A 13,336-nucleotide genomic window follows, 5' to 3' on the forward strand; every position below is an offset into this window, starting at 1 on the left:
TCCGTCGCCACCTCGAAGGCCGGAAGCCCATCGCGTTTGCGGTTCATCGCCTCCACAAGCCATGGGCCGTCAATAACCTCTACCGGCGTTTTTTTTAGCCGAGAGGAAGGTTAAGTGACACACGCTGGCGCTGCGCACTGAGCTGCCGACTATTGCCTCTGGCCTCCTAGGCGGAGACCTGAACAACCCACCTCTTGCGAAGGGGTTGTTGCCTACACTACCACCACTAATTGAAAAATTGACTTGGTTTTCCATTTTGGTCCCACGAGTTGCTCGGGAAAAGAGGTCCACCACACCAGAGCCCAGCATGACGCGGTAAGGGACAATTACTGTGGAGGGTGCCCAGGTACCCCACAGGCTTCGTTGAAGGCCTAGCTTATTATTTCGCCTCCCTGGCCATGCATCCCCTCGGCACGGGTCGCTTGACGCCTTGGGATTAGGGGTTAGGGACGATGGTCCCGGTCTAACTCGCAGTGGCCATGGGGAGGGGTCGTCAAGCCCTTGAACAAAGTCCCTGCTGTCCCGCTCTGATACCCTTAAACGCACCGATTAAAGCACTGTAGGTTAGGGTTTTGCGGAGTAGGAGTAACTAGAACTTTATTATTCTTGTTCTTCACCGCTAATAGGGTTCTCTTCTAGGGTTGTCATCTGAATTATGGGGTGCATACGTTTCCTGATAGTCGTAGCCTTGACGTTGAGAATATCTTTTGGTCACAACCTTTGTTTTGTACCTACTGATTGAACCATTATCTGCATACTACAATTTAAATATCCACTTGCAAGGAACCGCTCGTACACTTCTAAAAGGTTTACTTGGTCTCACGTGTTATTTTTCCGGAGTGCTATAGATCGCAAGCTTCCATTCCAATCATCGAGTTTCCAAATATTATAGATTAATTAATAGTTAATCTATAATATTTGGAGTTTCCGAAGTTCGTTGATGTTATCCAGTACTACTTCCACATTATTTTGTGCATTCAATGCAAAAGTAACAAAACGAGCAGGTTGTTTGGCTGTCTCTCACTTCGTTGAACTGAAACTTCTTTGTCCACAGCACTTCGAAATTCTTCCGATTCAGAGGATCTAGAACTGTGCGACAAAAGCCATGTTCCTTTGTGAAAGACAGCTTCACCGGGAAGCACGAGTAATGTTCACGAAAAAAAACTTTTTTGCCTTATCGGAGAACACTGAAAGCTCCTAAAAACCTGAGCATACACCAATAAGTGATCATGCAAAAAACTTTCGGCATATCAAAGCTATTCACCCTTATTCTTGTTTACGGACGAACGGTACTTTCGAACGATGGCGATTCGTTCGAACCGTTTCTCCATTTAATTTGCTGGCGCAAACGAGAATGCACTACAATAAAACAAGAATATGGGTGATTATCTATTGCACGATTTATAGACTAAATATATAGTCTGTAAATAATGCAATAAAATTTAGAGACAGTTTTTGGATAATTAAAAAATTGAAACATTATCGCAATAAGGCATTACACAAGTGAAACAGAGAATTTTATTCCATCTAAAACAGTCAGCGAATCAATAAACTCCCGAAATGATCTTGAAAAAAATGGTGATACCAATCGAAACATGCATGTGTGGTCGCTCTTGCCGCTCGTTTCGCAATGTGCCAATACCAGTCTTAGTTCTTGGCGACCAGTTGTTTATCGTTACTGTCCAGATAATCGTAGGCCAGCTTGGCCAGTACCACTCCGGACGACAGTCCTAGTGCGGTGGCCAATGCTTGGTTGCGTGGGATGGCACTTCGCAGTACGGCCCACACCAACACCGAGCCGAAGCTGAACAGGACCCCGCCGCAAATGCTGTAGGCTGCACGGCGTTGGGCCGGAACCGCCGCCAAGTGGGGCCGACTGTAGAAGTAGAGCGTCGTACCGAACAGGGTGTGCACCAGCAGGAAGTTCGTCACATCTCGCTTCGGCAGTAATCTGAAATTTAGGGTAATGATACATAACGTTAATATTTAGACTTATTTGTATTCTCAGATTTGTATCAGTCACTTTTTTTATATTGCAATCGATCGATTTCCATGATCATGATTTAAGATTTCAAAACTTGTGTCTTAATGTTAAATTATGTTGCGTTTTAAATTATTCTGAGTTATGGCTACTCTAATGTTTCGTTTTATCAGCATGTTCATTTATTTCTGTTATGTAATTTTAAGGAAATTTTAAACACATTTCACCTAATGAGATTTCACTTGTCATGTGTCGAGTCAAATACGAGACACTGAAGACGGCCTTACTGTTGAGGTCGAAATACGTATCTGTCAAGATACAAAAGTGGTGATATTCAATGGGATTGTACAAACTCGTCTTATGACAAGTGAAGACATTCCACTAAAAAGCTCAAAATAATTTTCTTAACATAATGAGATTTGTTAATGTTGTTGGAATTATAAAACTACATAATTCTTGTATGCAATTTCCATCGATTTCCGGGCATCCCCCTCCCATTTCTAAGCGCTACGTAATTTATGGATGCTCTTTTTGCGAAGTAGTATGACGAGTCAATGAATACAAAAAATACTAATGAAATTCCAAATACATTGTTGACCCGATTTTGTCACTCCCCGATTTTTTTCCGATTTTGTCACATACCCTGTTTTATCGCCCCAAAATTCATCAAGGGGTGATAAACTCGGGATATTACTGTATTACAGGAATTACAGGTATTACAGGAACATTCAAATGGTGAAAAAAATTACTTTTTTTGAATTTATTCCCCAAATTTTTTGCAGAGGTTTACAAATGGATTTGGGGAGTGCCAGCTTTCTTTTAATTGCATTAAAAAAAAAAACTAAAAAATGTAGTGGAACAGATGACTTGGAACTCTCATATTGTAGCAGGCACAGGTTTTAAAATTTAATCCCTTATTCGGCAAACTGTCTTAGTCTAAATTTGTAAAGAAATTATCTCAAATTCTGAAAGAGATTTATCTAATCCAAAAGGAACAAAATCATAATTTATGGAAAATATTCGCTTCTATCATAATTCTTTTAAATTTCATATTGACGATTTTATAGCAAAGTCGAGTGAAGTACGAGATATTGAAGACGGCCTTACTGTTAAGGTTGCTGGTACGTATCTGTTAAAGGTACAATCTAATGGGGAAATTAAATGGAATTGTACGAATTAGTATTATATCAAGTAATTTGTAATTTGTTTGTTTTCAACGTAAACTGTAATACCAAAATACGATTTACTACTAGAGAAACGGTAAATATTCCGGCCCGGCCGATTTGATAATTTGGCATACCCCGCACACACCACTAACGTCAATGATTTGACAAAATAGTATCAAAACATTCATTTTTGAACTTATTATACTTGGAATGGCACTCCTACCGGAATATCGGTCGTTACCCTAAAAATTTGCCGACGGATGAGGATATTTCAACGAAATAGATTTTTAAATTTTCCGTAACTTGCTAAATAAATACCACAAATGGTCTGAATCAAGAAAAATATTTTGTGTTCTATACTCTACCTGATAGCGATCGATGGGTTCATGACATTCACCGAAAGGGCAGCATAGCTGACCATACTCTGCAGCGGAAAATAGTAGTACAGGATGTTCTCCTTCGTTAGCGGCTTCAGGCCAAGGTTCTTCACGAACGACTGGTTGGCGTCGGTCATTGTGGAGCCGGCGGATGTTTGTTACAACACGGACAGCGAATTAAAATGCGGAACAAACCGTAAACCGGGATGTTACTTTTCGATTTGCCTACTCCTGCTACTGCGGTTGTGTAATATCGAACGAACGAACGAACCAAAATCTGACTGACTGACACGGACTTCAGTTTCTTCTTCTTTGTGTTTTTGTCACGCTCTGTCATGCTGTCAGTTAAGAGGTAAACAAAAAGTGTCTTGGATAAGTGCGGACTGTGGAGACTTGAGAGCATCTTTGGCTTTGGTCCGATTCGTGAATAAAATTCGAATTAAACTTGATTGATTGATGAAAAGCTACATTTAGAAAACATTATTCCGAAAAAAAAACTCCGTATAATGTACTCAAAATATAGTTTTGCCTTTTTCTCGCACTTTCCATTGATTAGTTTTTAATTAGAATTAGTTTTAAAATTTTTACAGGCATTTTAAAATTACCGCCGTGTACTTTGCCATGAACGATTTTGTTGTTTCTCACCATCGCATGTCTTCTTCTTTTTTCCTCTCGAATTGAGTTCTCCAAATACATAAAAGTGTGCGTGACTTCGCTGTATTCCTGTCAATGTATGCTGTCTTCCTCCAAAAGTATTCGTTATATTTTTGCCGCAACGAGATTACCACCCACTTTTATTTTATATATCTTATACAGTGACGTTAGTGTGCGAGAAATTGTGCTTGGAGAACTCAATTCGTCAATAGGCTTTGGTCAAAAGATATTTCAGTTACAAGATAAACATTGTCACTGTCTTCGCTGTCCGGAACATCTTTTGCTGGCGAGGATAGGGGATCTAAATGTCAATTAAGGGAAAATACATACGATTTGACAGTTAGATACCACACATGTTTCGGGCAGCAGAACAAAGGGAACCGAAGCGACAATCTTTATCAGTTTTGAAATTATGAAATCCTCCGGTCATAAGAATGGCTGGTGCTACCCAGCGAGACCAACAAAACATCTATCAAAAATGATTCAATATCTGCCAAAAGTAATCTTGCTCTGGCGAGCAGGATTATTTAGAAAATATTTTAACTGTCAGTTTTATGTTTAATTCGATTTTAATTCACGAATCGGACCAAAACCACATGTTTCGTACAGTGACTATAATAACAGTGTCGTCAAGTGTCAGAATTGGAACAGAATCGTCTGTCAGTTCCATACAAATGCGCGTTCCAAACGAGCAGGAGACCTGTCAAACGTGGCACATGACGTTACTCTTCTTATAGGACTCTAATGTTTCGGACAGCAGAACAAAGGGAACCGAAGCGACAATCTTTATCTAGTAACTAAAATATCTTTTATCCGCAATCCCCAGCTTTTATTAGTTATAGATTTTGCTTGATGATCTTTTCGAATGTTGATCCTGTGTCGACTATCTGACAGCATTTCAATTTTGTTTGCGAACGCGAAATTCGATACAAAGCAAAGATGTGTGCGTGATTTTGTTTCTTTTTCTTTGTTTACCCGTTGCGAATGTTCGTCCGTTCTGTCACACCCCCCGCCAACAAAATCGCGATTTTCTCGTTCTAGTCGGAAAACGGTGTGTGATAAGTGCGCGAGTGTTTTTGCCTAGGTTTTCGCTGGAATTCATCGCTGCAAAGGGCATCAAGGTAGGTGGAAGCATTTACGTTGGATGAAACAATTAATGCACCGTATATTTCGGGATCTTAGTCGATTTTTGCGCAAAATGACCATCAGCAAGAATCCGAAGAGATAAAGAAGTTCAAGAACAAAATTACTTCACCGCTGCTGTGGGTTCACCATCACCAACACCAATATTCAGAAGAGGGGAAGTGTTTTGCTTGCTCGCCAATATATCACCAACACAATCATGAAAAAAGTGTTATCTTTTGTGTTTACTAGTTTACACATTTTCATAACAAAACTACACGGACACATATATCAACCCAAAATTTGAGTTCAATTTACGCACTCAATTTTAGGTTGATTAAGGATAAACTTTGGATAGATTAAACTCAGCTTTGGGTAAATTATTTACATGTGATTAAGAACTACCTAGTGCCAAAAAAGTCATTTTACTCAAATTTGGGTTATTGGCCCAAACTACGGTTTTGTGTGAAAACAACCCACTTTTGGGTAGTTTTGGTTTTCAGTGTATGTCTGCCAGGATATGTACACTTAAAAAAAAGTTTTGGGTAAATGATTTTTGGCGATTTTGATTTTCACGAACGGCTTTGATCCATATGGCCGCAAATTTAACTTCAGTCATTACGTGTTCGTGGCTTTCAACTAAAACTACGGGTTATCTCATACCTGTTTTGACGTAGGACTACGTCTGTGTTTTCTATATTGGGGTACACTTTACGATTGCGAAAATTGGGGACCGTCACGAAAATATGATAGACTTTAAACCTTAATATCTAAGCCGTTTCTCGATGGATTTTCAATTTTTTTGGACCATTCGATCAAGGATAAGTCAACGCTTCTTTGTATTTATATGAAAATACTGAATTTTAACTATTTATTATCGCAAATTGATAAAAAGTTTAGAAATAGGTCAACCAACCAATCACGTATATGTATCACTAGCACAGACATCAAAAATCAATCACTTGCGGGTTTGGATCTAATCCTCAGTTTGAACAAGATTTTACGCAGCGCAGACGCATCAAAGCGATCGCAGCGGAGCGGACACAGCATCACGGAGGCGCTAATGACATTTTCAAAGGAAATCCATCGCATTGGTGGTGGTGCTCGATGTGTTGCTGCAGATCATTCAACCTCAACGAACCAGAATTTCATATGAAGAAAAGGTTGACCATAAAAATAGCACTGTGGTGATCCCGCACCGCCAGTGCCGATGCTGAAAATTTATTACAAATTGTGGTGTCATGTAGTTGGAAAGGAACATTGGGAAAAGAAAATTGGTTCTTCTTAGGACCAACATTTTATGGAAAGAAAGAGTAATTGCGAAAATGTTTCGGTGGCATCGGGTTTGGCGTGGTACCTTGGTTGCTGTTAGTGATTCCATCCATTCAAATTTACTGCATCATCTCCCTCCGACGCGCTATCAAATTCGCTTCTAACGATTGAGTTTTGTACTTGAAAGAAAGTTTATTTCGGATAGTCGGATCAACCTTCTTTTGTTTAAAATCAATGAAGACGCCACCTCAGTGAAAACTTTCTACAGCAACCACCCATCGGTGAACGTCGCTCGGACAGACAGATGGAAAGAGATAATAATTGGTAATATGGAGAAACTTCGTCTTGAGTGAAATTTCTGCTGTTATTCCTCGTAACAATACACATCTAAGATAAACTACATCTCATAACCAAATTCAAAATCGAGAAAATTTCATAGGATTCTTAGAATTTGTCATTCTCCGAACGGTCCGTTGTCTGCGAAATCCCGATCGAAATGGCCCGCGCGCGTCGAAAAGCAGCTTTCTTATATCTAATGAAGTAATTCCATTAGCCCCGCCCCTTCATTAATCGTTATGAGTGCACATTATATTTACACCCATATCAGATAACAAAGGGGCGGTCATCATTCCAGTTCGAGACAGCAACACGTACGGACGTGTTTTTTGCTCGCGCATTTTTTTCGAAGTGTTTTTTCTCGTTCTTTCGCTGTTTACGTTTTCGCTTGTCGCGTTGGCGTTATTTTCTCCCGGACCCGTCATGGGAGACTCGGTGGCCGATTCGGTCGCTGGAAAAGTGCCTAAGCGCACTGCTCTTGGAGGCGCGGGTAACCCCTCCAAGCAGCTATTGCAGAGCAACGTGTTCTCGCCGTTGCCGCTTGATGACGCCGGCAATCCGCCGAAAAAGAGGAAGAAGCAGCAATCGCAGCTGCCGCAGGTGCAACCGGGGCGGAAGGAGAAGTGCCCGCCCGTGTTTGTGAAGGGCGATCCGCCGGATTTACGCCCAAAAATTCGCCAGCTGATCGCTAAGGGGCTGAAATGTACTTTTCGGCTCTGCAGCGAGGGCGTGAAAGTGATGCCGGCCAACAGGGACCATCATCAATCCGTCGTGGAGTTCCTCGAGGTCCACAAGTATGAGTACTACACTCATGACCACCCCGGCACGAAGCCGCTCAAGGCTTTGCTGCGAGGACTTCACGACATGAAGGAGGAAGAGCTCCAAGCAGAGCTTGAAAGTTGCGGACTGAAGCCAGTAGCCGTCCACAAGATCGCTCGTCACGACAAGGCGAGGAGATATCGCGACCAGCTTTACCTGATCCATCTGGAGCACGACTCCACTACCTGGAAGGACCTGAAGCTGGTTGGCGTTATAAATTACACCGTCGTTGACTGGGAGCGATATCGGCCAGTGCACCGCGATGTCACGCAATGCACCAACTGCTTCAATTTCGGGCACGGCACCAGGAACTGCCGCATGAAGCCGCGCTGCAACAAGTGTGGCGAACCCCATCCGACGGACGAGTGCGACAAAATGGAGGTGGCCGATCCCAAGTGCGCCAACTGTGGCGGCAAACATCGCGCCACCACAAAGGGCTGCCCAAAGCGAGTCGAGTTCCTGCAAATCCGGAAGAAGGCTTCCACCAGGACTATTCCAAAGAAGAACCGTGTTCCCGTAATCAACGAGGTGAACTTTCCAGCCATCCCGGCTACCCGTCGTGTGATTCCGTTACTCCCACCGCTACAGCCACACAATTGACTGGCAGCGGCAGCGGCATCGGTTCAAGCTCCAACATCGTCGGCACCATCCACCAGCGAATGGCCCCCGCTCCCTCCTCCTGGGTTCCGTCGGCAGTCGGAGAACGAAGCCGTCCCACCGGAAGAATCTGCCCCGCTGTACACTCCGGAGCAGCTGATGCCGATCTTCGCACAGCTCGCCACTCGACTGCGCGGCTGCAAAACCCGATTCGACCAGGTCTTCACACTTGGCATGTTCATCATTGAAAATGGCTGCTAGGGTGGGCCTGGTCAACTGGAACGCTTGCTCGCTAAAGAGCAAAACAATCGAGCTGAAGGATTTCCTTGAGGAGAAGGAAATAGACGTGGCGTTCATCACCGAAACGCACCTAAAACCGGAGGTGAACATCAACATCCCGGACTTCCGCATCGTGCGACTCGACCGGCCGACCAGGGGAGGTGGTGTGGCCATCGCTCTTCGCTACAACATCAACTGTCGTCTGCTTCCAAGCTTCCAGCTCAGTGTCATCGAGGCCATCGGTGTCGAAATCACCACTTCAGTCGGCACAACCGCGCTCATCGCGGCGTACTGTCCAACGCAAGCCAAAGCCGGCGATGGATCATCGGCTGCCCTTCGGAGGGACATCGTCAAGCTGACGGGGAGGCAAGGCCAGTATATCATTGCCGGCGACTTGAATGCCAAACATCAAGCCTGGGGCAACAGTCGCGGCAATCGAAACGGCACCATCTGGAGCAACGACATGGAGGAAGGCCACTACACGATCCTGAGCCCGGATTCCCCCACTCGGCTGAGTCGGTCCGGTGCCCACGCAACGCTCGACCTCTACGTAACAAACCTGAGTGACCACGTCTCGCAGCCGGTTGTATACCAGGAGCTCAGTTCGGATCACTATCCGGTGGTGGCGGAACTGGGCTCCTCGGTCAATCGGCACCAGCAGTTACGGCGGAACTACCACCGAGTGAACTGGCAGCGTTTCCAGCAGTGCGTCGATAACACCGTCGACTACGAGGTGCGTCCGGAGACGCCGGAAAGTATCGACCGCCAGCTGTGCGCTATCGAGGAGGCGATCACGGCGGCCCGAGAGCAACACGTACCGACGGCTCGGCAGGTAAGCAACTCCTTAAACATCGATACACTCACCAAAGATTTGATTCGATTGCGGAATGTCACTCGCAGGCAGTTTCAGCGTACTGGACTGCCTGAGCTTAAGGCACGCTGCAATCGAATCACAAAAATTATCAAGGCCAGAATGGTGGACCTCAAAAATAACGACTTCTCGAATAAGATCCGCACTCTCCCAGATTATGCTAAGCCGTTCTGGAAAATGACCAAAATTCTAAAATCCAAGCCTCGGCCCATTCCACCTTTGATCCCACTAGACAATAATGACTCTAAGGATCGCTTGATAACTCCTGCAGAGAAGGTCGCTGAAATAGGTCGTCACTTCGTCAGCTCACACAATCTTGGGCAGAACATCGTCAGTCCACACGAAGCAGCCGTCAACGAGCATGCTAACAACATCCATTTGATTCCCAACGACTTCTCGGAGGAGTTGGAGATCTCAGCTGACGAATTGACGGCCTATATCAAATCGTCGAAGAACATGAAGGCCCCAGGCTTCGACAGCATCCTGAATCTCGAGCTCAAACACATGAGTGCTCCGTTCTTTGAGCACCTCTCGCTGATCTTTAATCAGTGTCTCCGGCTTAGCTACTTCCCATTGTCCTGGAAGTCAGCGAAAGTCATCCCCATCCGGAAGCCTGGGAAGGATCCTTCCTCCCCCAAAAGTTATCGACCCATCAGCCTTCTCTCAGGGTTATCCAAGCTATTCGAACAAGCTATTCATCATCGGTTACTTGAGTCTGCCGAAAATCTCAACATCTTGCTCGAGGAACAGTTTGGTTTCCGACGCGGTCGGTCAACTGTACACCAACTGACCCGAGTTACCAACGTCCTCAGACGGAACAAGTTTGTCTCGAAAACATCCGCCATGGCCTTACTCGATGTCGAGAAGGCATTTGACAATGTATGGCATGATGGCCTGGTGTACAAACTACAACGCTACAACCTTCCCAGCTACCTGGTGAAAATCATCAACAATTACCTGTCGGCAAGGACATTCCGGGTCTCAATCAGTTCCAATGCGCATAACATCGTCGCAGGCGTCCCCAGGGCAGTATCCTCAGGCCCCTGCTTTTCAATCTGTTCACCTCCGACAAGCCAGAACCTCCACAACAAGGCATTCTGTCTCAGTTAGCAGATGACACATCCATCGTCTACAACGGTAGAGTGATCAGAGCGCTAGGGGCAAAACTCAACGAGGCCTGGATGCCCTGACAGAGTACCTCACCAGCTGGAAGATCTGTATCAACGCGGCGAAGACCCAGGTCATCATTTTCCCCCACTCCAAATCCCCTAAACTTGTTCCGCCTGGGGACTGTAAAATCATCCTCAATGGCACGACTGTGAAATGGGCCAATGAGGCCGACTACCTTGGCTTGACCCTCGACAGCAAGCTTATTTTCAGGCAGCAGGTTGACAAAACGGTGACAAAGTGTAACGTCTTGTTGAAACTACTGTACCCCTTGATCAACCGCCGGTCGTCATTGTCCCTGAAAAATAAGCTTGCTGTCTACAAGCAAATCATCCTCCCTGTGATCGAATACGGCATGCCGGTCTGGGAGAGCTGCGCTAAAACCCACCACCTCAAACTTCAACGGGTCCAAAACAAATTCCTGAGGATGATCCTCAACACCCTCCCAGGACAAGAACATCCGAGGTCCACCGTCTGGCCGGAATAAAACCTTACATGAACGCTTTGGTGAGTGTAAAGAAAAGTTTAGGGTCCGTTGCTTGCACTCGGACCAACAAGCGCTTAGGGCGCTAGTTCCAATCTAGGTTATCAAATTTTTATTGTAAATATAAGTGTACATAGTAGTTAGGTTATCAAATTTTAAAAAACACTACAAGCGCCTGCTGAAGGCCGTCATGATACATTATATTTTAAAAATTAAGTAGAAACATAAAAATAATAATAATAATAATAATTAAAATTGAAGTTGGAGGGCCAAACCGGCCGATCACTGTACATGTTAAAAATAATTGTAGAACAAAAATTGTGTAAATAAAGAAGAATTTTACTACTTTTACTACTACTACTACTACAAAGGGGCGGGGCTAACAGGCTTAATTTATTAAATACAAGAAAGCTGCTTTCCGGCGCGCGCGAGCCATTTTGATCGGGATTCCACAGAGAGCGGTTCGACATTCAATGCAGCGGAGCGGACACAACAGCACGGAGTGGGTGGCAATGCTAAAAGTTTATTTCAACTTTAGGAGGCTTAGCAAAAAATCATCGAGTGGCGGTCGGACAGTTGCAACGCAAGGTGTCGACAAGTGATTGGATGCAGTTAGTTATTGGACAGAAGGTGCATTGGGAAAAGAAAATTGGTTCTTCTCAAGACCAACATTTTATGAAAAGAAAGAGTTAATTGTAAAAATGGACTGTTTCGGTGGCATCGGGTTTGGCGTGGTAGCTTGGTTGCTATTAGTGATCCCATCCATTCAAATTTAGAAGAAAGTTTATTTCGGATAGTCGGATCAACTTTCTTTTGAATAAAATTAATGAAGACGCCACCTCAGTGGAAACTATCTACAGCAACCATCCATCGGTGAACGTCGCTCGGACAGACAGATGCCAAGAGATAATGTTTGGTAGTACGAAGGAACTTCGTCTTGAATCAAAGTTCTGCTGTTATTTCTTGCAGCAATACGCATCTAAGATAAATAACATCTCATAACCAAATTCAGAATCTTGCGTCATTCTTCGAGTGGTGCGTTGTCTGCGAAATCCCGATCGAAATAGCTCGCGCGCGCCGAAAAGCAGCTTTCTTATATCTAATGAAGTAATTCCATTAGCCCCGCCCCTTCATTAATCGTTATGAGTGCACATTATATTTACACCTAATTAGATCACAAAGGGGCGGGGCTAACGGGCTTAATTTATTAAGTACAAGAAAGCTGCTATTCGGCGCGCGCGAGCCGTTTTGATCGGGATTCGGTTCGACATTCGATGCAGCGGAGCGGACACAGCAGCACGAAGGCGGTCGGACAATTTCAACGCAAGGTACTGTCAAGCGTTTGGATGCAGTTAGTTATTGGAAAGACGCATTGGGAAAAGAAAATTGGTTCTTCTCAGGACCAACATTTTATGAAAAGAAAGAGTTAATTGCGAAAATGGATTGTTTCGGCGGCATCTGGTTTTTCGTGGTAGCTTGGTTGCTGTTAGTGATTCCACCCGTTCAAATTAATTGCATCATCTCCGTCCGCCGCGCTATCAAATTTGCTAGTAACGATTGAGTTTTGCACTTTAAAGAAAGTTCATATCGGATTGTCGGATCAACCTTCTTTTGTATACATAAAGACCTTTTTGGAGGACACCATCCTCAAAAATGGCCGAAATAAAGGAGTAATAAGCAGAATCAGAAGTGGCGTGAAACCAAACACAAATATATTTATATGTAACGTTTGGTCTTCGCCCGCGATGTAAGGGTTCGTGACAAAGTAAGGATTGTGATGTCCCCGACTGAAAGCCAGTCGAGTGGCTTCAGCGGCCAATGAGTCATGTTAATTCCACGGTTAGAGACTCAAAGTCCATCCAACTGGGAACAACTATTCGACTTCTTGATTCAGTTGGCCTCCGAGCAGTTTGCTCAATGTTAATAAAACGACACAAATTATTATGGCAAATACTATCAATTTCGAATAGCTACGTAGTCCTACGTCACCTTTGCGTACAACCCGATTGGGCTGCACCTTTGAGTTTTTGAAATTCTTTTAAAATGTGCACTCGACCACAATAGAACGGAACGACGATCCCGAATAAAAAGTACAATAAAAACCCAGATTAATCTACCTAGCAGTGACGATACCTTCCTCGTACATTATAAAATGTATCGAGAAAAAATCACTAGGGCGGTGCAATGCGAATTATTGGCTTAGCGTTAAAA

The 13,336-nt window shown here is 44.2% G+C and overlaps 2 protein-coding genes across 3 annotated transcripts in view; one reads left to right on the top strand and one right to left on the bottom strand.

Annotated features, from left to right (window-relative positions):
- Window positions 1–1,488: 1,488 nt before the first annotated feature.
- LOC134225471 (uncharacterized) lies at window positions 1,489–3,826 on the bottom strand. Its single transcript, XM_062705569.1, has 2 exons — window positions 3,513–3,826; window positions 1,489–1,951 (listed from the first exon to the last, which is right to left on the bottom strand). The coding sequence occupies exons 1-2, from the start codon at window positions 3,659–3,661 to the stop codon at window positions 1,648–1,650; spliced, it is 453 nt and encodes a 150-aa protein (XP_062561553.1). The 5' UTR covers window positions 3,662–3,826; the 3' UTR covers window positions 1,489–1,647.
- Window positions 3,827–5,146: 1,320 nt separating this feature from the next.
- The window catches only part of LOC134225470 (dnaJ homolog subfamily B member 6), a 431,651-nt gene continuing 423,461 nt past the window's right edge, over window positions 5,147–13,336 (top strand). The window contains exon 1 of one of the 2 annotated variants that reach the window (XM_062705565.1): window positions 5,147–5,299. The gene's annotated coding sequence lies outside the window, so the exon portion shown is untranslated. The remainder of the gene's footprint in view (window positions 5,300–13,336) is intronic. The other variant, XM_062705568.1, reaches the window with a different exon arrangement.

The sequence above is a fragment of the Armigeres subalbatus genome, chromosome 3 (assembly GCF_024139115.2).
Source record: "Armigeres subalbatus isolate Guangzhou_Male chromosome 3, GZ_Asu_2, whole genome shotgun sequence".
Taxonomy (NCBI): domain Eukaryota; kingdom Metazoa; phylum Arthropoda; class Insecta; order Diptera; family Culicidae; genus Armigeres; species Armigeres subalbatus.

Excerpts from the sequence above, each read along its gene's own strand:
- LOC134225471 (XM_062705569.1), bottom strand. The coding sequence starts at position 3,661 with ATGACCGACGCCAACCAGTCGTTCGTGAAGAACCTTGGCCTGAAGCCG. Across the intron at positions 1,952-3,512 it reads AACCCATCGATCGCTATCAG|ATTACTGCCGAAGCGAGATG; the intron begins GTAGAGTATAGA and ends CCTAAATTTCAG.